We start from the raw sequence: 23,423 nt of genomic DNA, 5'->3' as shown, positions 1-23,423 counted from the left end.
GCACAATCTGCCCATGGAGATTGTGATAGCAAATGAATGAAGAAAAAGAAGTTAAACTGAGATTCAGGCATCTCCCTTCCTAAACATCCTTGCAGAACCAGGACCTAAGTTTGCACTGAAAAAGTGTTGCTCCATTGAGCCCATGGTTATTTACAGCAAAGATGGTTTGCTTTACAGAGGTGTCTGTGGTTTAACTGTCAAATACTCGGTCTGTTGTTACTGATGCAGAGGGGGTGCTTCATTAATTTCCCTATTACTTGTGTGTTCCTTCTCTATTTTTCTTAAATAAACAAGCACCTACACTGCCTGATGCTAAAGCCATTTTGATAATTTTAACAGTGACTCACTAAAGTCCCCTCAGAAGATAAAGTTGGAGAGAGAATCTCCTGTTAAAAAAGAGATGGATGAAGAAAATGATGATGATGATGATGAGAGTGAAGATGAATGGGAGAATGTGGAAGGTAACAATTGCATGCTTTCTCATTTTAAGGAGTAAATATATCAATGATGATGATGATGATGAGAGTGAAGATGAATGGGAGAATGTGGAAGGTAACAATTGCATGCTTACTGATTTTAAGGAGTAAATATATCTTTTTTTTGTAATTTGATTTTTGAACCATTTCTCTTTTGGATGTATATACTCTGTATACCCAAACTATGCTCTGTGTGCATACAAGCATAGCTTTATAAGCTCATATCTCTATGTTCTTATCCAATTGTCACACTTCAAGGGCATCTATTCCATGCTTACTTACTGTTTAATATTTTATTTTTCCAGAACCCCAGGAACCTGACATAGAAAAGTTAGAAGAAGCTGCTCTTCTTCCAGCAGCGGTGCTGCCAAGCAGTTCTGTAGAGATAGAGATTGAAACCCCAGTGCAGAGGAAGGAAAGACTAAGGAGGTAAGAACAGGGAAGGCAGAGGAGGGCCATTAGAGCATTAAGGCAAAAATACGCTGTCTTGACTGCAACTGCCTTGCTCTGTTCTGAGTGAAAATCCCCACTTTGTGCAGACTATTGAGATGGAATGATGTGAGGTCATGGACTGGAGAACAGTTCACACACTGACAATTTTACCAGAAATCTTCAGTGGAAGTTGGTGGGAATGGAGGTTTTTCACCTTCCTTGAAAATCAAGCGTGTTACTTCATTGCGCTTTAATATCTCAATTTCCAAACCAGGGACAGTAGCCCAGGCAAGCCCTTCATAACAAAACAACCAGAATGTCTGTTGCCTCTAAGTTAAAAGACTTCATCAATGAAGAGAAAACCATTTTTCAGGAGTCTGAATGGAAAGCTAGCAGTAGTCTAAAAGTCAAACAGTTTAGACAATGAATTATAACTTTAGTATGGAGCTATGCAAAGCTGTCAGGTAGGAAACTGTAGGCACAAAGAGTGAGGTAGAATTTAGGCCATGGGAATATACCCAAGCTCTCGCTAGTCAGGTATGTACAGTTCACAGTAAATTAGTCATATGCAGCCTGTGTGGTTATTCGTGTAGCTGGTAACTAAACTTTTGTTAAGTGTGCACAGAAGATTTTCTGGGATAGGTTCTTGTTGTGAACTGATACAGTTCGGGAATCTACAAAGGCAGGTCCCTAGAAAATCCACATCATCCATTTCTTTTGTAATCTTATGCAGAGAAAAAAGGAAAGCCGAGTATGATATGTATCTTCGGAGAATAAAGAAACGTATCATCAAGGAGGTTCGTGAGGACACACATAAGGTATTCGTCACACAGAAACCTGGCAGAGCAAAAATGTAGTGTAAAGATGTCTGAACTGATTCATAATGAAGAAGAAACCAAATTTTGAACAAATAATTTGGGGCCATGGCTAGAAGTGAAAAAATAAGAAGGCTGTAGTCCTGACAAATGCTCATTAGACTTCTGCTAAGCTGTAAGTTAGAAACATCAGTGACTGCATTAGCACAATTCTGCCTCAAAGCAGATGCGAATAGGGTGCATATTTCTCCACTGAGTATCTGCTCATGCTGTTGGGGTTCAGGTGTTGGTTATGTAGAGCAGGACACACTGACAAGGACTTCAGGGCTTTACTGTCTTCTGACGGTGATCTGAAGATGGCCCTGTGTCAACCCTGTGTATGCTTGGGCGGCTTCATTGTTGCCGGTCTTTGTTCAAAGGAGCAGTAAAGCCTTCCTCATCTCTGCCATGGACAGTCGTTCCCACAAAGGAAATCTCTTGTGAACTCACTAGAGAAACTTTTTTCCTCAGGTCCACCTTTTGTGTCTATTAGGAAATGGTTTCTACAGGAACAGGATCTGCAGCCAGCCGGATCTTCTTGCCATTGGTCTGTCCATCATCCCCTCCCACTTCACAGATGTGCCTGCAGGCCAAGTGGACCTCCCTTACCTTTCCAGCTTGGTGAAATGGTAAAACTCTCTCTCCTAATGGGGCTGTCACGTAGAATGTAGAGCCAGGGTTCAGGGAGAGGGGTAAACGTCATTCCCAATTGTCAGTGATCTTTCTGTTTTTAAATACAAGGGTGAGAGTCTGTCCTTTTTACAGAATGAAAGGATGAACCGTGAAGTTGAATACAGTCACAAATACCAGACAAGTATGTGTCTCATATTTCAGGTTTGTTGGAACCTTCACTGTCAATGCTGAGCTTTCCACTGAAAAGGGAGAGCCACTTCAGTCGACCCTGGAGAGGCGCTTTGCCATCTATGCTGCACGAGACGGGGAAGAGTTGGTTCATGTAAGTGACTGGGGAGCGCAGGGTCGGTTGCTGACTGCAACTGGGTCAGTGCTGTAGAGCTGTCAGGTCATACACAAAGTGGTAACTGAGGGATGGATTTGGAGAAAAAAAATTGGTGACTCAGGCGGTTCTGTAGGTTTTTTTGTTGTTTTTTTTCTCTTGTTTTATTTTAATCTGGAGTCCTTCTGGGATTAAATTATTAAATTTGAGCTGTGCCTAACTGGAGCCTCTGGTTCTGGTTGGTGTCAGCGTGTGCTCCGTGTTCTGCTGTGGATGGTTTCACGTATAGTGTGTAGAACTACTTGGCCCTAAGCGTGCTTTGGCTTCTTTATATTGCTTTAGTGATGTACATCAAAGAAAGCCAGCTTAACAACTTTCTTCTGAAATGTGAATTTGAGAGAGGAATTTTTGGGGCTTGCTTGCAGCCAGTAAAACTCTTCACAGATCTTTGAGTTAGAAGGTTGGCAGTTTGCTACTGTGAGTCACCAGTGAAAGCCAAAGGAATTGAGCTTAGATTTAGAGCAGGCCAAAGCCAAGGCTTCGAAAGGACTTCAACTCTACAGTCATTTTGTGGTGGAATTGGATTAAGGGAAGAAGTGGAGTGAGTTGCTTCAAGTCACACAGAGATTTTGGTAAAACACCCAATGGAGGGGGAAACGCAGGAGATCAAATTGACAGGGGACATTTGAAGGAGCAGAAGCGAGCTGCTGCTTTGCAGGTGTGTGGCTTGCAGCTCTGCCCTGTTCCTGATGAAGTGGGACGTTAACCTTAAACATGCTTTATTTTTTCTTTTGCAGATATTTTTAGTTCTTCTCCGATCGTTACAGCTGCTGTGTCGCCTTGTGCTGTCTTTTCAACCTATTCCTCTCAAGGAAACAGGAGCAAAGGTAGCCTTTGTTTTAGGTTTCTCCTTCAGAAAAAACCACCTATTTTTCTGTGTTTCAGTAAAAACTTCTTATGCTTCAATGGTTTTAAATTTCTTTAAAACTGAGACAGCAAACACTGCTGGAATACACCTCTCTTCAGCCATTTGCCTGAAATTTTGGAGTTCCTAAGACATGCAGATTAGCCATGCCTGCCAACCTTTGGTCTGCGTGCACCTTGTGCTGATTTCAGTTTTGGTTTGGTTTTTAACATGTTCTTAGCCAAGGTGACAAAAGTGACATAGCCTCTTTCTTTGCAGGGAAAAAGCTCATCCAAGAGGCATTCTCTTAGCGGTACCTCTGAGGAGCAGGAGAGCACAACTCCCAAAGCTGCAGCAAAAAAATGCCCCTGCAGCAAAACCAAACAGAATGAAAATTCCTCAGAGACCAAAGAAGACAACAAGGAGCCAAAGAAGCGCAAAGCTGCTCAGACCAGAAGGACACCCAAGTCAAAGTTGGGTACAGGCAGCCAGGAGCAGAAGGAATCTGGTAATGAGGAGAGTGGTTCAGCATTAAAAACTGTGGTAGTCAGGCCCAAGAACAGTCAGCGCAGACAAGTGGCCTCCAAAGTGTGTTACAAAGAAGAGAGTGGAACTGATGAGGGCAGTGGTTCAAACTTTGAGATTCTGGAGGAAGACAGTGATCTCTCTGATGATGATTTTGAAATTGCCCCTAAAAGACGGCGGAGCTCACGGGGCTCGCAAAAGTCAAAGCTAACAGCTACAAAAAGCCCAGAGCCTAAGATTTCACAATCAAGGCTATCCAAAAATTCACATGGAGCTGAGCCTATGTCAGCAGAAGGTACAGCTTCAGCCTTGCCTCATGCACAGAGAAAGAGAAGAAAAATAATTTCTAGTGATGAGGATGATGGACAGCCGGCGGTAAGGAAAGCGATGCACACAGACCAGTGGCTGGAGGTTTTCCTGGAACATGAAGACAAGTGGGTGTGCATAGACTGTGTTCACGGCAGTGTTGGCCAGCCCCAGCTGTGCTTCACACACGCCACAAAGCCGCTTTCCTACATTGTGGGATTTGACAACGACGGGAGCGTCAGGGATGTGACACGAAGATACGACCCGGTGTGGATGACTGCAACGAGGAAGAACCGTGTGGAGCCTCAGTGGTGGGAGGACACGCTGCAGCCCTATCATAGTCCCTGTGTGGAAAGAGACGAGAAGGAGGAAAATGAGGTAAATGGCAATAGGTTATTCAGCACGTTTAGGGCCAGGAGTGCAGTCCTGGCATTCAGGCAAAAATCATTAGGAGTCCTTTCATGAGGAAGGAAGTTTGTATTTAAGCTTGAAATGTTCAGATTGAGCACGTTTAAAGGGAATATACAATGATAGATGAAAATAACATCCCGTGGAGGCTGTACAGAGAAACTTGCATAGCAGCCCATGCTGGAAACTTAATGTGGTTTCTGTGCAGTTTAGCATTACCTTTCTTGGAGAGAGTCATTAAAATACATGGATCTTGGTAGGTCAAAGGACCTACCTATCTGCAACAAGAGTGCCTTGGTCTGTTGGCTCATCCGATTAAGCTTCTAGTGTTTTTTTTCCTTTGATCCATACTATCATCATCGTTTTCTTACAAAGGGTAGTGCAAGTGAGTTGTGAAATCACTCTTTGTGTAATTCTTACAGTTTCAAGTTAAGCTTCAAGATCAACCTCTACCAACAGCAATTGGAGACTACAAAAACCACCCTCTTTATGCACTAAGAAGGCACCTCTTGAAATACGAGGCAATCTACCCCGAGTCAGCTGGTATCCTGGGGTACTGCAGGGGAGAGGCTGTCTACCCCAGGTGAGTTGTGCACTTGTTGTCATGCATGACTGTGATCTTTGTAACAAATTTAGGAGCCAATCTGTGTGAAGAGCATGATGCTATCAGCAGTAGTGTCAGGCCACATGCATAGACAGGGTGAGGCGTTAAGCTGCTTAGACAGTCTTTGCGTATCGCTTGGATACAGGTTTTTTATCATTCCTAATGTGAATAACAGCTTGGAAGTCTCTTATGGAGGGACTTCAAAACTTTTACGGTTGCTTCCTTCTGGCCATTTTAGAGCCTGCGTACACACACTGCACTCCAAGGACACTTGGCTGAAGCAAGCTCGAGTGGTGAGGATTGGAGAGGTGCCTTACAAGGTAAGAGGGTTCGACTTCCTCCTGTGCCGCACATCTGTCCTCTAAAGTTCAAGCTCAATTCTGTTTTGTTTTTTTTCCTTCTGTCAGCACGTGTAGATTTTTCCCCTCGGTTGCATTGTTTGTGGTAGCTGTGTCATGAATCTGTCCACCTACTGTGCCTATATTTCCTCTATACTACCCAAAGTTCAGCTCGCTCTTGTTCTCACCCCATGAGTACTTACAGACCTGCACCCTTTTCGTCTTCAAAGGCATCCCAGTGTCTTATGTGAACTGCAGGATCTGGCTACCTATTGCATACAGGTGCCACAGGTTTTCATTTAGAAGCAATGGCTACTGAAGTTAGGCATTTCTTCTCTCTCAGAGCCTTCTCCTTTGATCATAGAATCATAGAATGTATTGGGTTGGAAGAGACCTTTAAATATCATCCAGTCCAACCCCCCTGAAATGAGGAGGGACATTGGTACCAGATCAGGTTGCTCACAGCCCCATCAAGCCTGACCTTGAATTTCTCCAGGGATGGGGCCTCCACCACCTCTCTGGGCAACCTGTGCCAGTGATCTACCACCCTCATGGTGAAGACCTTCTTCCTAATCCAACTTAAATCTACACTTTTCTAGTTGATGTCCTAGGAAAGTCTGAAATCCCTGGCAGTTGTGGTGGTACAGGCTTGATTGTTGTATTTGCACAGGTGGTGAAAGGATTTTCCAACCAGGCGAGGAAGGCGCGCCTTCAACAGGTTGTGGTCTGGGACAGAGAGGACCTGGCACTGTTTGGTCGCTGGCAGACAGAGGAGTATCGGCCACCTGTAGCAGTGGATGGAAAGGTAGCTAGGAGGGCACAGGGCTGATGTTAAAGGAAGGGTTTTGGGTGGAGCTGTGGGCTTTATTCCAGAAGTTGCATGTTTCAGAGGTGAGATCAGTCAATAGCGCCTGGATTCAGGACTGAGAGTTGTGAGGTAACTGTACCCAGGGGGAAATGGTCAAAACTTAATTGAGGCTTTCCTGAGTATGAGTAATGAGTGTTAGCAGTGCAAACCACTAACTTTATCATTTCATTGATCTACTTTGCCTACCCCATGTTTGTTTTGCTAATTCTCTGTATTACAGTCTGAGTAGCAAGGCCTAGGCAGAGAACATCACTAGGACCTAACCATGCAGCTAAAATCTAGGCCTGTGTCTTGTCATGTGAATATTAATTGAATACTGGAGCGGAATGTAGTAGGTCAGAAGGATGGGAGTCCCTGAGTTGCAGCAGGGATTTTCACCTCTCCAGAGAGCAGGAGCGTCACCATTTCTCTTTAATTTTGCATTAACAGGTTCCTCGGAATGAATATGGAAATGTCTATCTCTTCCTGCCGTCCATGTTACCCATTGGCTGTGTGCAGCTGAGACTCCCAGGCCTGCACAGAGTGGCGCGGAAGTTGGACATTGACTGTGCTCAAGCTGTCACTGGATTTGATTTTCACTGTGGCTTCTCACACCCAGTGTATGTAAAGGTGCTTTGTTGCAGCTGACAGATGTTGATGTCCTGCAGAAGCTGTATACCCTGTTAAGCAGTATGTGCCCTCCTCTTCTGTACTAGTAGGGGCAGTGGAGTCAGTGGCCCTGGCATTCAGAAATGACTGTGTGCTTTAAGAGTCTGTACTTGTGTGGGGAGTACAGGTGATGAGTTACACACTGAGATCCTATCAGACAGACAGACGGTTCTGTCAGTACTCAATAGCGTATGGGCCAGCAGACATTTGCTCCCTTTTTTCTTCTAGTATCTGACAGGATTTTGTTCTCCTTCCTAGTACCGATGGCTACGTTGTCTGTGAGGAGTATAAAGAAGTCCTCATTGCTGCCTGGGAGAATGAACAAAAAGATATAGAAATGAAGGAGAAGGAGGTGAGAATTATTTGTGCAGCTTCCTTATAGTTACATTTAGGAAGTAAATTCCATTTAAACTGAACAGTCAAACAAGGGTGGGCTGTGCAAGCAACAGACTCAGAGCTCTGTGACCATGAGGGGCTTGTTGTGTCCCCTAGATGCCTCATTTTAGGCTTTCTGTCCAGACTGCAGTGGGATTGTAGCAGTATCTGAAATGGTGCATACTCTGGAGTAGCATCCCATGGCTGCTGGGAAACAAAAGTGAGGAATACACATGTAAGGTTAAAGTTTTGGAGGTGGTTGTGGTGTAATTTACACAGTCAGGGTGCACATTATAAAGCAACATGAATTCATTTTTTTAGCAGATAATTTACTCTTAAGAATCCTACTGGCCTATAATCTTTAAATGTGACACATTTAAGTTGATGCATTTTTTTTTATTAATCGCATTTTAAAATATTCAATGTTCCATTTTCTGAGAGTGTAAATACATTGAAACTTATGATAGTAAATTTTTCTCTTTTAAATAATCCCCCACAGAAGCGTGAGAGAAGAATTCTGGGGAATTGGAAGCTGCTGACAAAAGGACTTTTAATTAGAGAGAGAGTGAAGAAACTGTACTCCATCAAGGTATTCTGCATTTCTGTTAGTAATTTCTTTTTCAGGATTATATTTCTCCACCAAGAGACTTTTTCCCAGTCTTTCCTCTGTGTTATGTTTCCATAGTGGACTGTAGAACTTCCAGAGTGCAGTTGCTCAAAAATCTTTTTCCTGTTGTTAGCATGTGATTAGCAACTGGGAAAAAAATCTACGTCAAAAATTCAATCCTGTCATGTCCATGACAGATTCGTTACTGTGTAACAAAAGATGAGTGTTTCCCAAAACATCATTTTTTGGTATTTTGTTTTGACATACCCTTGTCCTAGAGAAGTCCAAACCAGAGCAGCTGACTTCTGTAGCGTCATTAAGTGTCACTGCGATGGAAGACGAGCTTTTTTAGAAAAGAGTTTCTAGACAGTGCTCTAGAAATCACAACTGTCTGATTTTCACATTTGTTTTTGCAGACTGAGCCATTAGCACCTGATAGAGATCAAGGACCTGATTTATCTTCGGATGAAGAAGAAGGTCCAAGTTCAAAGACTGCCATAGCAAATGCAGCCATTTTTTGGCCCCAAAATCGCCTATTGGAGCAAAAAGAAGAGAAAACCAGAAAGAGGAAGCAAGAGAATAATCCGTATGGGAAGCATATCATAGAATCATAGAGTCATATAATGTATTGGGTTGGAAGGGATGTTTAAAGATTTTCTAGCTTAAGCCCCCTGCAGCAAGCAGGGACACTGTTACTAGATGTTACGTTACTATCCCTCCAACCCTGGTGTGTCATCCTGCCTCTCATCACAGTCTGTCTTTATTGCTCATGGACTGCAAGTTACAGCTTCCATACCACTCAGCTGGAAAATAAGTAGTGGGTAGTGATCAGTGGACCTTACCAAGTTGGGAAGTTTCCTAGCAGCGTCCTTAACCCATGCCTCAGGAAGACAGCAGGTGTCCCTGTGGGGAGGGTCTGCTCAGCAGATGGGACCCTCTGTTCCCCTCAGAACAGAGTCACCTCCCATGATAACTCTCCTTTTCTTGTTTGTGGAAGAGGTTGTGATGGGGGCAGTAGACCTTTCTGACTGTGGAGGCCTCTCTGATGTAGGCTGCCCATCATCCACGTCCTCATTTGTCAGGCTTTCCTCAACCAGAGCCTCATACCTACTGTTTAGAGGCACCTGGGGAGGTGATGTGGGCAAGGAGGGAGTCCACCTGGTGTCCTGACCTTGAACCACCCTCCTCCATTCACTCTTTGCATTTGGGCCTCCACCTTCTGCCTGACAGGAGCAGGACACAGGGGCCCCTTGATCCTGTGTATTTGCTATTGGATGCTCCCATTTTTGTTTCAAAGAGGACAGGGCCTGGCTCCACCAGTCTATGTCTTGTTCTGCCTCCCTGATGCTCCTGAACCTTTCAACTTCTCACAGCTCTGCCACCAACCTGAGCAGGTCATCCACCTGTATACAGTGCACACAGCAGCTCTCGTAGCTGCCACCCATTTCGAGAGAAGGCTTCCGGCAGTCCCTGCAGCCTGCGGCCTGGACAGCTGCGTCTTTCTGTGGCTGCACCCACGTCCTTTCTGATAGGCGTTGGGATCCCGACCCTCCGCCGGGTGAAGACCAAGGTTGAGCTCTTTCGGGCCTGCCCTCCTGAGGCGCTTTCACCGAAGGCGGGTGTGGGCGCCCCTGACTCCGCCCGCGCTGAGGCGGAGCCGCGGTTCGTCAGCAGCCCGCGCTGGCGGCTCTGGGCGGGGTTGCCTGGGTCGCCGTCTCTGCTCGCGCTTCGGCCATCTTGGATGTAGCCGCGGTTTTGCCGCTTCAGGAAGGGTTCAGCGGCGCCATCCTCCGCTCCGGAGCCCTTAGCCTCAGTGGCTTCACCGAAACGTGCGAGCCTTTTCAAATTCAATGGTTTAAATATAAAACTTCATTTGTTATAGTTTTTACATGGGACTAGGGAGGCTTTATGAAATCCAGCATGAACAGAAATGCTGGCCTGAGATCTGAGTTTAAAATGATGAGGAGAAATCTTTACGCATACCATTCTGTGGTGTTTTTTGGAATACAGATATGATATCGGCATGATCTGCCCATGGAGATTGCTATAGCAAATGAATTAATAAAAAGAAATTAAACTGGTCTCAGTACACTTTGGAGGTTCAGTATGAACAAATGATTTGGTGAGCCATTTCTCCAATGACTCGTTTGTAAAAGCTGTTGTAATGGATGGGGCCTTTTGTAAGTTCAGGCATCTCCCTTCCTAAACATCCTTGCAGAACCAGGACCTAAGTTTGCACTGAAAAAGTGTTGCTCCATTGAGCCCATGGTTATTTACAGCAAAGATGGTTTGCTTTACAGAGAAGGTGTCTGTGGTTTAACTGTCAAATACTCAATCTGTTGATACTGATGCAGAGGTGGTGCTTCATTAATTTCCCTATTACTTGTGTGTTCTTTCTCTATTTTTCTTAAATAAACAAGCACCTACACTGCCTGATGCTAAAGCCATTTTGATAATTTTAACAGTGACTCACTAAAGTCCCCTCAGAAGATAAAGTTGGAGAGAGAATCTCCTGTTAAAAAAGAGATGGATGAAGAAAATAATGATGATGACGATGAGAATGAAGATGAATGGGAGAATGTGGAAAGTAACAATTACATGCTTTCTCATTTTAAGGAGTAAATATTCTTACATACTTCTTTTTGTAATTTAATTTTTGAACCATTTCTCATTTGGATTCAGGTAAATGTATATACTCTGTATACCTAAACTGTGCTCCATGTGCATATCTGTATCTTTAAAAGCTCATATTTCACCATGCTTTTAGAATGGTTGGAAGTAGGAGGTAAACCAGACAACCTGCTGCTAATGCTTTGAATTTGTCTATTTGTTGGCTTACATTAAAATTATGCTACCGCACACAGAGCACTTTCTCAGCTGTTTGTGTTATCTGACATTGAGCAGCTAAGGATGGTTTGAAGATTCAGAACTGTGACCTCCTAGTAAAGGAGAGCAGAGATTAAACCAGCTGAGCTGTTTGATTAGGTGGCCATCAACAAAGTGTGATAAGAATCATGATGATCATAGTCTTCATGTTTTGCTGCTACAGATTTATGCCTTCTAAAGTGAAGAGTTGTCAAGTTTTTTTTTCTTTGTTATTCTACAAATACCCTTCAAGTCACATCTCCAAGAGAAAGATGTAGGGAACCATGTCAAAAGCTTTGCAGAAATCCAGATAGATGACATCCATAGCTTTTCCCTTGTCTACTGATGTAGTTACCCCATTGTAGAAAGCCACTAGGTTGGTCAGGTAGGACTTGCCCCTGGTAAAGCCATTCTGGCTGTCTCGAATCACCTCTTTGTCCTCCATGTGCCTCAGCATAGATTCTAGGAGGATCTATTCCATGATCTTCCTAGGCACAGAGGTGAGGCTGACAGGTCAGTAGTTTGCAGGGTCCTCCTTTCTACCCTTATTAAAAATTGGTGTAATGTTTCCTGTGTTCCAGTCACCAGGGACTTAACCTGACTGCTATGACTCTTCAAATATTATGGAGAGTGGCTTGGCAACTACATCAGCCAATTCCTTCAGGATTCTGGGATGCATCTCATCAGGTCCCACGGACTTATGTTCAGGTTCCTCAGACAGTCATGAACCTTATCATCACTTACACTGGGAGGGACTTTTTCTGCCTGGTCCCTGTCTTGTGAGCCATCAACTTGAGAGCCATGAGGGGAGAGGTTGCTATTGAAGACTGAGGCAGAAAAGTTGTTGAGAACCTCAGCCTTCTCCTCGTCTGCTATTCCCAGTTCCCCACTGTTGCTCATCAGGAAGGGGACACTTTCTTTAACCTTCCTTTTCTGGTTGACATACCTGTAGAAACCCATCTTGTTTTTCTTGGCATCCCTTGCCAAGTTCAGCTCCAGCTGTACCCTGGCCTTCCTGACCTCGTCCCTACACACCCAGGCAACTCTTCCCAGGATACCTGTCCCTGCTTCCACTGCCTGCGTAGTTCCATCTTGCCTTTTAGTTTGGCCAGCAGGTCTCAACTCATCCATGCTGGTCTCTTGACTGTCTGATTTTTAACACCTGCTTTTGCAGACTAACCTGTTAGCATTGGCAGGTCTCAACTCATCCATGCTGGTCTCCTGACTGTCTGATTTTTACATCTGCTTTTGCAGACTAACCTGTTAGCATTTGTGACAGAGCAAGGACCTGATTTATCTTCAGATGAAGAAGAAGAAGAAGATCCGAGTTCAACGACTGCAGTAGCGAATGCAGCCATTCCTGGCCCCAAAATCACCAATTAGAGCAAAAAGAAGAGAAGGAATCCATAAAGAGGAAGTGAAAAGAGACCAGACAAGCATTTCTCTGCCATTTTCAGATGCATGAACAGTAGTCACAACGAAAGCATCCATTGCCAGTTCAGGACTTCATCCTCCTCTATACTTGCATTTCTGAGCTATCAGGGACCAACCCAACACGCTATCAAGTTTCTTTTGCTGTCACAAGTAATTCAGTTCATCCTTTTGTCCTTAGACTTTTGAGAAGCCGATGTGCAGTTGTACCTTCTGTGGTTTTTGGCTCCCTTTTGTACCACTTGGCACTAGTCCTTCTGTTTTCTTAGGCATTCCTTTCACTAGCACTGTTTTGTCCCATTTTTCTCCTTTCCATATTTTCCTGCTTGCCTAGAAATAAAGCATATAATAAAGCAATACTGAAAAGTAATTTTTAAAAAGCCTACAGACCAGCCTTTTGAAAATAGTATTTTATTACATATATAAAAGCTCAGCACTTCTGTAGAAAATTGTATCTTCATCTCTAATATAGTGATGCTGGTTAGTTTCCTGAATCATTGGTAAAACAGCAACCCAACATTGGTTCTTCTCTCCAGTGGAGTTTAATTGATGGGAGCAAAAGCTAATGCACGCCAGCTGCATGCATGCACCTCCTATAACCTTTCACTCACTACTCCTGCTTTTACCAGCAGCTAAAGCTGAATTGACAACATTCAAATACCAGAATAATGAGAAGAACTAAGGCTAATAAAGTAATCATGTCTCAAAACATTTATGAATTATAACTCCGACCACTATTTCAGTACCATTTGTAGCAAACATTTGCTACTATTATGTTCAAGTTAAATTCCCTTGATACGGGAAACATATTTTTCCTGACAGTCATAACTTGATTTCATAAATTAAAGACATTACTTTTGTACTGAATTATGGATACTTAAAGAAAAAAAACCCACTGTAGTGTAAGGAGGGCACATTTGGAAGCCAAACTCTAGCTAGGTGGAGAGAGAATTAAAACCAGCACAAGACAGTCTCTGATCTCAAGTACTGGTAACAGCAGAAATATGTAAACATAAGCCATCACAACACTAAAAGAAGGCATTCCTCTAACATGATATAAAGCTCAAAATACAGGCTACTAAAGTCTATGAAATCTAATCACACAAATATGTTTTCATTATTTAATTTCATGGAGTATCTTCATTGTCCTTACTAGGTGAAATTCAAGATACAGTATACATAGGAAAAAAAAACCAAAACCCACAACAAATATTTTAAAGAATATACATTCAATTTTAAGTTACTTTTGTTTCAAGGCAGCAGGTTTTACTTTTACAGGTTAGTGACCTCTGAGTATTCTCTTAAATAAGTGCAATTTGAAGTTAAACTTTTGAAATAGTTGTGCAATGGGATAGTCCACGCTACCATTTTGGATGCTGAACGAAGAACAAGTTCAGAGATTTTTTTTAAAAGCTGGCAGACATCAATGCTTTCTGACAAATCTGCCCTACCTCAGAGCACTGTGAACCTGGCCACTCATTATTTCAAGTTACTGTGAAAATCCTTAGTCCAAAAGCATACATACTACGTGAGTATTGTGTAAAATTCAACTGTACTTACACAGAAAGTGCCCAAGCTGTCAGCGAGGACTTGGCAGTTCTCAAATGAGAGGGAATTACTAAGTGGTAAGAGATACAGATGTGCTTGTTCACTGACTTGTAATGAATACAGGCACTCCAAATTGCTTTTTTTCCCCCCAAAGGCGATGTGACTGACTTCCTATAAACAGCGTCCCATAGTCAGGTTTTTCACGGATAAGATGGATCAAAAACCACACTGAAGCCCCCTCCCTCCTCAGCTCTTGGTGCACACTGCTGAGCTGTGGTACCCTGTAAGCACACTGCAGTAACCGGGACAGAAATGCACTTGAAAAGTTTCCAACTGGGATTCAGCGCAAAACCCAACCACCTCCTCCTCACTGCTGCTTCTTTGGTGGGACACGAGATCTCACAACCACAATTGGAACCACAGAGAGCAACCCCATCAGCAAAGCCCAGAGAGGGCGGTAGAAAAGCCAACCAACGGCGATGGTCAGGAGCGACAGCGAACTGGCTACGCAGAAGGCAAATGCTTTTAATCCAACGTTAACCAGATCTCTCACGACAGGAAACCAGTCCACTGCAGAAGAAATTAAACAAGGGACAAAGCACTTGATAAGATGATAGTTTAGAAGGACTTAGGATTGTGGCTTAGGATTTGCACACAATCAAAAGACAGACTGCAATTATTTCTCAAGAGCACTGGTATGCAGCAGAGCAGAGTAGCCTCAAGGCACTTGATAATTAAGCAACATCTAAACATCTAAGACAACAGTATTCTCATCTCTTCAGCCAGAAAATAAACCAAAATTAAGTCTGAAGTCTTGTCCAAGGCTTGAGAGGCAGAGCAGACTGATAGCCTTGCAGCTATGCAACAAGTCTAGGGCAGCTGATTCAATACGCCAGCACAAAATTTCTGGCAACAATAAATCTTGCAGTAGCATGTGTATGGATCAATAAATAAGAAAAAAAGGGTTCACAGCTATGAAGCAAATGACAGCTTTGATGTCTAAAGTTTACACAAGTTGGAGGCACCATCCTGCTTTTCTGTAAGTTTCTATTCCAACATTTTTCTCCGTTAAAAAGATAAAGGGAAGCTGTCTTTGTTGTCTGCTCACAGCACTGTAGAATAACCAGACACAAAGACACATTACTGTGCAACTGCTAATTATGATCTGCTGGGAGGACCACTTGTGTAAGGGTGTAGAAAGTAACCAGACTGCAACACCCTGAGTTAGACTTGAAAGAAGCAGCCCAGTGGGTGCTTCAGCATCTGATTTTGGTAAGCACTGGACTGGGATCTTCTGAGACTGCCAACAGATACTTGCGTATCTTTTTTTAATACTCACAAAGCAACCATCTGGTTCTGCGATCCCATTTACCTGCAATTGCCTACAGTGACTTTCAGATCAAATCCAATCTGAGTTCAAAACAGATTCCTTCTGACCTCCAAATTAATTGATTGCATATGTGAACAAGAGAGGATCTCTCTAGAGATTATGATCCTATGCCTACATCATTTTACCTTTCTGTAAAAAACTTACCCAAAGTGTAAAAGATTCGGGTCATTAGGCTGATGCCTACAAACATTGCCAGCCAGCCTGCTCCACGGAGGGCCCAGGTCTTCATCGTGTTACTCTTATGCTCTTTCTGAAACACTTCCTGAAAGCAAACACCATTACATGCAGCCCACTTCTTAATTTCTTGATTCCAGTGTATTATGAGCAAATCAGAGCCAACAGCAATTCAGAAATACAAATTCTCTCAGAGAAGATACATTGCAGCTCATTTTTGGAGGAAGAGAAGAAAAGCAATATCCAGCGATGGCTGAAGGTGTATGAAAGAAAGCAGCATGCAAGGAAGAAAAGATAAAAGGTATGTGCATATTTCATGAGGCAAAGCAAAGCATCTATTTGCAAGAATTCTAAGTTAGATTTTTTTCAAAATGCGTGGTGTACCCCTCTGGCTATGTGAAATGCAAACAAGGAGATTCTAAGAGACAATAAAGCACTTAATGGGAAAAGATGTGTATGACTGATCACTTGTACGTTCAAGTACTCTACAAATTATCCCTTTCTAGTGAGTTAGTTTCCAATGAACTACAATTCCATCTAATGAAGATTCAGAGCTCACAGCAGAGAGCTGATTCTACTGCTACTCTCTTTCAACTCAAAACAAAAGCCTTTTTTAACTGCTTGTGGGAGCTCTTGTAAATTCTTGACATCTGGGATTTTTGCAGCAGGGCAGGAAACAATCATTAAAGAAAACAAATCTAATAAAAGAAGTAAATGAATCACCAAATTGCTGGAGCATGCAGGATTTATGGGAGCATAATGCTCTGCCTGAAGGTTCTTTCTTAGCCAGAACAGCAATAAACATTTCAAACAAGCCTAAACTCCTGTTTTCAGAAGCTGAAGAGAGGACAGCTCCTATGGTTTATTTAATTAAGGACTGATCCTTACTATTTTTACATATGACCTTTTGAAAAGTATCTGCTTGCATGTGTAAGTGGGAAACTAACAAAGAGCAAATAAAAGCAAAGTGAGAAGGCACAGAAACAAGCTTTAAAGCAAAGGATGTTCAGCAGCAACACAAGGAGATTAAAAAAAAATATGGTTACTGTAGCCACAGTTTCTTTTCAAATTAAAAAAAACCCAAGCCATCAGGAATAACTATAGCCACATTATGTACTGCTAGTGGGTGAAGCATGGCATTTTGCTGCAACAAAAAGAATGTGCAGAAACGTGACAGGCAAACACAGCCTATAACATGTAGTCCTAGAAAAAGGAGAGAGAAAAACCAATGTTTGCATCGATTTAACTTCTCCTCTAGAGCAGGTCTGAAGGAGAAGGAGAGCTTATTTCCCTGTTGCTTCTGTACTGCCATCTTAAATTTTAACCCTTCACTGGTACAGTGTAGTATCTCACCTCCACAGAGATATCTCCAGGGTAGAGAATCTGCAGGACATCTCCAGACTTGGTGTGGTATGGAACCAGCTGATCACCTCGCTGGCGAGCAACCACAGTCACCTTGGAAGGAAGTGAAAAAGATTTACTGGTTACTGAGTTGGGAACAGAGTTTGCAAAATAAAGAAACAGCTGAAGACCCACCTTATCAGCAGAGCCTAAATGGGGGTCATCTCCACTCAGACCTGCATAGAAGAACGAGACACGAAGGTCTCCTACCTACGAGCAAGAGAATATTAGAAGTCAAGATTTATTTACAAAGGAGAATCACAGAAAAGACAACTCTACGTGGGAACACCCTTTACGTATCAGCACTTTTTCTGAACGTTTATGTCAAGCCAGAGGATACCCAGAATGATTTCCAAGCTGTACTTCTTTCAGGACTAGTTAACAGCTGAAACAGGATAGCTCAAATGCTGGTTTGCAACACCTCCTTTGATTTAGCTGCAGGAGCACATTAACACCAATAAGATCCTATGTTCATCCCTTGTCATTTCACCTTTTGGCAGAGGATGGCAGGCAGCACAAGCTAACAAGATATTTCACCGTACACACAGCAATGCAGTGGTAGAACCCACCTCCCAGCACCATCCCGTGGCTTTCCATTTAAAAGCATGGCAGACTCAAGAAAACAGAAGACAAAGATGTACGCAGGATCAGAAGTTTCCTGCAAGCAAAGCACTCTTGCTGAAGGACTGTACTAAAGGTCTCCTCCTAGGTGATGGTCTGCACGCCAGTTTCTACATATTTTTTAAAAATGGGACATGCTGCAACTTTCTTGTTCACATAATAGCAATCACTGCTTTGGTTTCTCTTTCCCATCTTACTTCTGGACGCCTGGGGTTCTCACTGTGGTAAAAGTAATCTCCTCTTCGCGTAACATCAGCATGTGGATCCTCAAGGTGTGACAAGCTCAACTGCTTGAAGTCATCAATCTTATCCACAAGACCTAAGGAGAACAAAGAATCAAGCTCAGGTCTGGTGTCTAATTTGGAACAGCCAATTTACTGGCTGGCTTCCTGATTATCATGTGAAATGACTGCCACTGTGGAAAAAAACAAAGTCCGCTGCTGATGCAACAGCAGACAAAAAAGCAGTACAAGGCAATCCTTACCCTTGGAAAGAACAAAGCTGCCAACCTGAACGTTAGAAGAAACAGCGGTGAAAGACTCCACAGCCATGGCACTAGGGAACAGAGAGAGTCCCCGATTAGCCCCACAATTATGATCAGACTCTTGATTTGCAGAATGTAATATACAGCACATAAAAGGTACTATGTCAAACATCAGGAGAAACTCAAGGAGGTAAATGGCTGTCACCATGTGAAAACAAATCCATCAAGAAACTGTGTCCAGACTCCAGTCCTGCAGCCATTAAAATAAGCTAAGACAAGGTACGACTGTCTCATCCCCTGGCCTGCCCTTCCATTCACACTATAGGATTTCACTGCTTTTTTTCTGTACTGAACCTGTAATAGTTTGGAGTTCAGCTCTTAGGAAGCTGTTCAGTGGTGATGATATAGAGGTTTTGAGGGACAATGAATTAATCACATTCCTAGATGAATTCCTGCAACATTTAACTACACTTACAAATGCACTTTATTTCTAGCCTAAATTTAGTTAGCTTCTACTGTCAACTGCTAGATCTTACATGTTAAATTAAGAAACTTAGATCAAAAACCTTCTTATCAGAGAGGTACTTCTACATCACAGCCAAGTTAAAGTTAATTAAATTTCAAACGCTTACTGACAGACTTCACTTCATTCTCATAAGTAGTACTACTTGAATCTCCTTGGCAGTAAACAACACATTTTATTTTCACAAGTGTGTAAGTTGCATGAAAAGAGTCCAGCGCAGAGCTACAAAGATGCTGGAGGGAGTGGAGCATCTCCCTTATGAGGAGTGGCTGATGGAGCTGGGGCTCTTTAGCTTGGAGAAGAGGAGACTGAGGGGTGCCCTCACTCATGGTTATACATTTGTAAAGGGCGAGTGTCAGGAGGAAGGAGCCAGGCTCTGCTCTGTGATGTCCAATGACAGGACAAGGGGCAATGGTCCCAAGCTGGAGCATAGGAGGTTCAATCTGAACATAAGGAAAAACTTTTTTAGTGTAAGGGTTACGGAGCACTGGCCCAGGCTGCCCAGAGAGGTTGTGGAGTCTCCTTCTCAGGAGACATTCAAAACCCGCCTGCACGCGTTGCTGTGTGACCTGGTCTGGTGATCCTGCTCTGGCAGGGGTTGGACTGGATGAGCTTTTGAGGTCCCTTCTAACTCCTAATATTCTGCGATAAGATGGACAGAGAGAAGGAAGAAAACATGTAGTACACACTTAAAAGTCTCATTAATGCTAGGCATGAATTCGAAAGTTCACCATGTCTGCATACACCATGCTGCCTCATGCAAGGATCCACCACAGTTATGCTGTCTCATTGGTTTGTACCAGTGCACTCAGATTAAATGTTCCTAGCTGCAGCACTTTTTAAATTATGTACTGCAATAGCACTAAATCAAAAATGTTCCTTACTCTAAATTAGAGATTTGCAGATACTGAAGAAGGCTTAGAGAAGTTTCATTCACAAAAAAGTGCATGGGGAGGAGATAAGACAGGTCTGTCATCTGTGCATCCTTTTTTCTATTGTCTCTCATCTAAACAAGTCTGCTAGTTGGGACTTATAATCAAGAATACGTAGACCTTTGCTTTCCTTCCTTAGAGTACTTCCAGATAATGGGCAGTGTATTTGGATGAACCCACAGAACCAAAACAAAGTTCTGAAGATTTTGCAAAGTTCAAACTTTTATTGAAATCCTGGTAGTACTATCACTCCAGCTGTATTTTTGCCTCACGCAGAATGGTTTTTATCAGATGGCATCCTGCATTCTAAGGAACCAAGCAGGTGCTGTAAGAATGATAAGCAAGCTAAAACTTAGCATTAAAAATGGCACATTGTAATGTAACCAAAATGCTGCAGATGAGAGGTATATGAAACAAATTATATATTGGCAATTGCCACAAATTAGTCTGTGAGGTTATGTACTCTAACGTAGAAAAAGCAGCATGTAAGTGGTAAGACAGCTCATGGGATGCCTGTTACTCTAACCCTTTACTTATAATAGAAGGAAGAATTAATAACAGACTGCACTAATGGACAATAAAAGTCAGAAAGAAACCCATTCAAGTTCTTTTACAAGGAGATCACGTGGTCTAGAGGTAATATAATAAGAGCCTGATGTCCAGCCATGACTAATGGATAGCTTAATTCTGGTTCCTCCAGGCAGCTGTGAACTGCTCTCTAATTTCTCTATGCCTTTGTTGCCCCAGCTACCAAAAGACCAACAGCTTCCATCTACTTCACTGTGTCATAAGTCATTTTGCTTTTATCTTTGATCAGACAGAGTGACAGAATCTAAAGGGACTGTACCAAGTGGTAAATTACCTGGGGTTCTTGTGTCCAATTTCTCGATCAAAGTTTCTGCTGTTCACAATTTCTGACTTCCACTCAGTATCTAAAGAAAATATGAAGGTTGAAGAAAGACAGGAAGAATTTTCACTCAGATCTTAGTTACTGAAGACACCTCTCAATCAATTAATTAGTTCTAAGTTACACTTCTAGTAATCCTGTTTACATCAAGGTATGTATGTGATAGTCTGTACTGATGCTTAAATCCATCCTCCTGGCTTATTAAAAAGGAATGGCATGATTTAGCAGGAAGGAAAAAAAAAACCCACCACCACTCCCCCCCCAAAAAAACCCCACCCAAAACAAAAAACCACACAAAACAAAACACAAACAAACAAAAAACCCACAAGGGCAGGGGGGCAAGGGAAGAGGAATCTGTAGTGAAGTTGAGCCCGGGAAAGGGTGAGAGCAAACGTGTTTTGCCAACACCCAAATCAGTAATTAAATATTTATTTTAACTGACAATGAATTCATTTTCCCCAAGTCGAGTCTCATTTGCCCACGATGGCAACTGGTAAGCAATCTCCCTATCTTTATTTCAACCCACAAGCTCTCTCATTTCTGTTCTTCCCAGTCTCTTCCCCAGTCCCATTGAAGGGGAGAGTAAGCAAGCGTCAGCGTGGGCCCTTGGCTGCCAGCCTAGGCTAACCCACCACATCTAATAATATACAGACTTTTACTGGACAGAATCCATCAGTCTTAAGAGGGCAGTTGGTTTTTTAAATAGCATTTATTTTTGTTCCCTGCCACTGTAAGGCTGTTTTTCACAGCTCATAACCACTAGCTTTGCTCCTTATGAAACTCCACACTGCAGGGTCCCATGCTTCAGTGAGCTGGGGTATTTTATGATCACACCCAGAAACTGCTGCACACCCACGTTACAAGTCCATGTGCTTTAATCAGAGATAGATAAATGAAGCACAGAGACCAATCTCCAGATATATGATGACTCAGTGTTTTTCTGCTGCTGGGTAGATCAGAATAATGCTCTCCGTTCTGCTCCTGCCAAAAAGCATTTGGCAAAAGCTACAGCACGCATCAGAAGGTGCTGCTGGTATCAACACCTAAATAGATTCTCAACAGGCTGTCTTACAGGCTGGAGCTACACTGTTCTTCCCTGCCTATTTTCTTCTGCTCTCCCCTGACATATGCCCAGTTACTTCACCTCTGAAGAGTAACCTCAGGCATAGCTTTGAACACGCTCCCATCTCTGTCCATCTCCCCTCACTGAGGACCTTATGGGCCCTATCTCTAGAGTGTCCTATCCCTGGATGCTGCTCTGGACCTCTAGGAGTTCCAAGACAAGACTTTGATTTTCTGTAGTAGTTGCCTGCTAACAGCATACCTCCTTTCACCTCAGTTATGTCAAGAAAGGGAGGTCCTGCCACTTGTTTAGGAAACAGAATTTTGCTTATTTCTTCACATTCCTTTCTTTCCCAACATGAAAAAAACAGGGTTTACAGCCAAAGTCAAAACACACACACATAGAAGTCCAAAGTTACATGCATAAAAGAAAAAGGACTTTCTGTTGATCAACTTACTGTACGAATACTTTGTCTCTTTCTTAATCTCACCATTCTCTTCATATTCCCTGCAGAGAAAAGGGATGGGATGAGAACCAAAACAGTGTACACACACCCATGCTCAGGGCATAATACACTTTACAAACGAAATGCACACATAGCTCACTGGCAACACAAACTTACCTTTACAAGTAAACTCACTCTTCTCTGAGCTACCTATTCTGAAGACACAGATTCTTTGTACAAGGAGAAAACTACATATAAATGCTAAATAGCCACAACCCTTTTATTCCCAAGTTGCCAACAAGGAGGCAAAAATTGATACAGAACAACCAGTACTAAAGGCAGTGAGACAAGTTGACCTAAATCAACAAGTCTTTTACAGATGCTGCACTATAACCATGTTAAAACTGAGAATTTTTCACACCTTCACAACCTCTGACAGTTTTTCTGTATGACACAAAAGACATCTGGAATGCGAGTTCTGTGGAGTCAGACCTACTTAACAGCTAGTAACTTTTATACAGTGGTCAGTGGAATTATTATTAATAACAGAAATGGTTTTACTCTTCTGCTTGTGACTATTAGCAGAGTAGCTAACATCTCATTACAGCTTTGTAAATCCCCTTGAAAAGGTACCTAGACTGCAATATTGCCCATTATAAACTAATGTGAGTAGGATTAGAAAGGACAGAAGTCATCTGAGACATTGGGAAAAACACAAATGTTTACTCCCTTTTTTTTTTTCTTTTTCATAAATTGGTAAAGGTCTTTGAATTCTGTTGACAACAAATACGACAGAAAATAGATCAATGGCCTCTGAGGTGGCCTAGCATCAGATAACAATAACGAAAACAAAAAACCACAACTGCAGCACAGAAGCCAAGAAACCCCATTTGAAGTTATACAAAATCAGGAAGTGGAAACTTTTGATAAAAGACCCTGGCCGTTACCCAAATTTTATCAGATGCAAATTCTGCAGCACTGACCATCTACAAGACCTGACATCTCCAAGGAAATTTAAGCGATTCTCTAAAAAATCCCAAGAGCTCTAGAATTCTTCTGCCATAAAGAGTTGGAGTTTTTTATTTTGGGTGAGGGGAGAGGAAAAAAACAAAAACATAAAGCTGTTAATATAACAGCTTTATGAGCAAACTTTAAAGATTACTTTCACTTACATGGAATCTTCATATTCTACCCACTGGTACATTTCCACATTACGCTTAAGTTTGACAGCCTGGATGGAGAGCCCATAGCTGGGATCAAACAAAGGCTATTTAAAAAACAAAGAAAATACAAGTCAGTATAAACGCTGCACCTCACAAACTCAAACACTGTACTTACA

The 23,423-nt window shown here is 42.5% G+C and overlaps 2 protein-coding genes across 2 annotated transcripts in view; one reads left to right on the top strand and one right to left on the bottom strand.

Moving 5' to 3' along the window:
- Positions 1 to 376: 376 nt before the first annotated feature.
- On the top strand, positions 377 to 8,914 carry XPC (xeroderma pigmentosum, complementation group C). The gene is made up of 14 exons (XM_010186856.1): positions 377 to 461; positions 782 to 905; positions 1,642 to 1,726; positions 2,234 to 2,391; positions 2,597 to 2,717; positions 3,515 to 3,604; positions 3,901 to 4,830; positions 5,283 to 5,443; positions 5,703 to 5,784; positions 6,473 to 6,607; positions 7,100 to 7,269; positions 7,577 to 7,670; positions 8,193 to 8,282; positions 8,717 to 8,914. The coding sequence occupies exons 1-14, from the start codon at positions 401 to 403 to the stop codon at positions 8,912 to 8,914; spliced, it is 2,499 nt and encodes an 832-aa protein (XP_010185158.1). The 5' UTR covers positions 377 to 400.
- Positions 8,915 to 14,444: 5,530 nt separating this feature from the next.
- Positions 14,445 to 23,423, bottom strand: part of TMEM43 (transmembrane protein 43) — an 11,850-nt gene continuing 2,871 nt past the window's right edge. The window contains exons 4-12 of the mRNA XM_010186854.1: positions 23,257 to 23,351; positions 22,097 to 22,146; positions 20,532 to 20,601; positions 18,215 to 18,285; positions 17,928 to 18,049; positions 17,245 to 17,319; positions 17,062 to 17,163; positions 15,679 to 15,796; positions 14,445 to 14,714 (exon numbers count right to left, since the gene is read on the bottom strand). Of these exons, the coding sequence (XP_010185156.1) occupies positions 14,512 to 14,714; positions 15,679 to 15,796; positions 17,062 to 17,163; positions 17,245 to 17,319; positions 17,928 to 18,049; positions 18,215 to 18,285; positions 20,532 to 20,601; positions 22,097 to 22,146; positions 23,257 to 23,351 (906 nt within the window). The 3' untranslated portion in view covers positions 14,445 to 14,511. The remainder of the gene's footprint in view (positions 14,715 to 15,678; positions 15,797 to 17,061; positions 17,164 to 17,244; positions 17,320 to 17,927; positions 18,050 to 18,214; positions 18,286 to 20,531; positions 20,602 to 22,096; positions 22,147 to 23,256; positions 23,352 to 23,423) is intronic.

This window comes from Mesitornis unicolor, unplaced genomic scaffold, assembly GCF_000695765.1.
Source record: "Mesitornis unicolor isolate BGI_N332 unplaced genomic scaffold, ASM69576v1 scaffold14406, whole genome shotgun sequence".
Classification (NCBI taxonomy): domain Eukaryota; kingdom Metazoa; phylum Chordata; class Aves; order Mesitornithiformes; family Mesitornithidae; genus Mesitornis; species Mesitornis unicolor.
The sequence above is the reverse complement of the archived record's forward strand: the minus strand, read 5'-3'. Positions and strand labels throughout refer to the sequence as shown.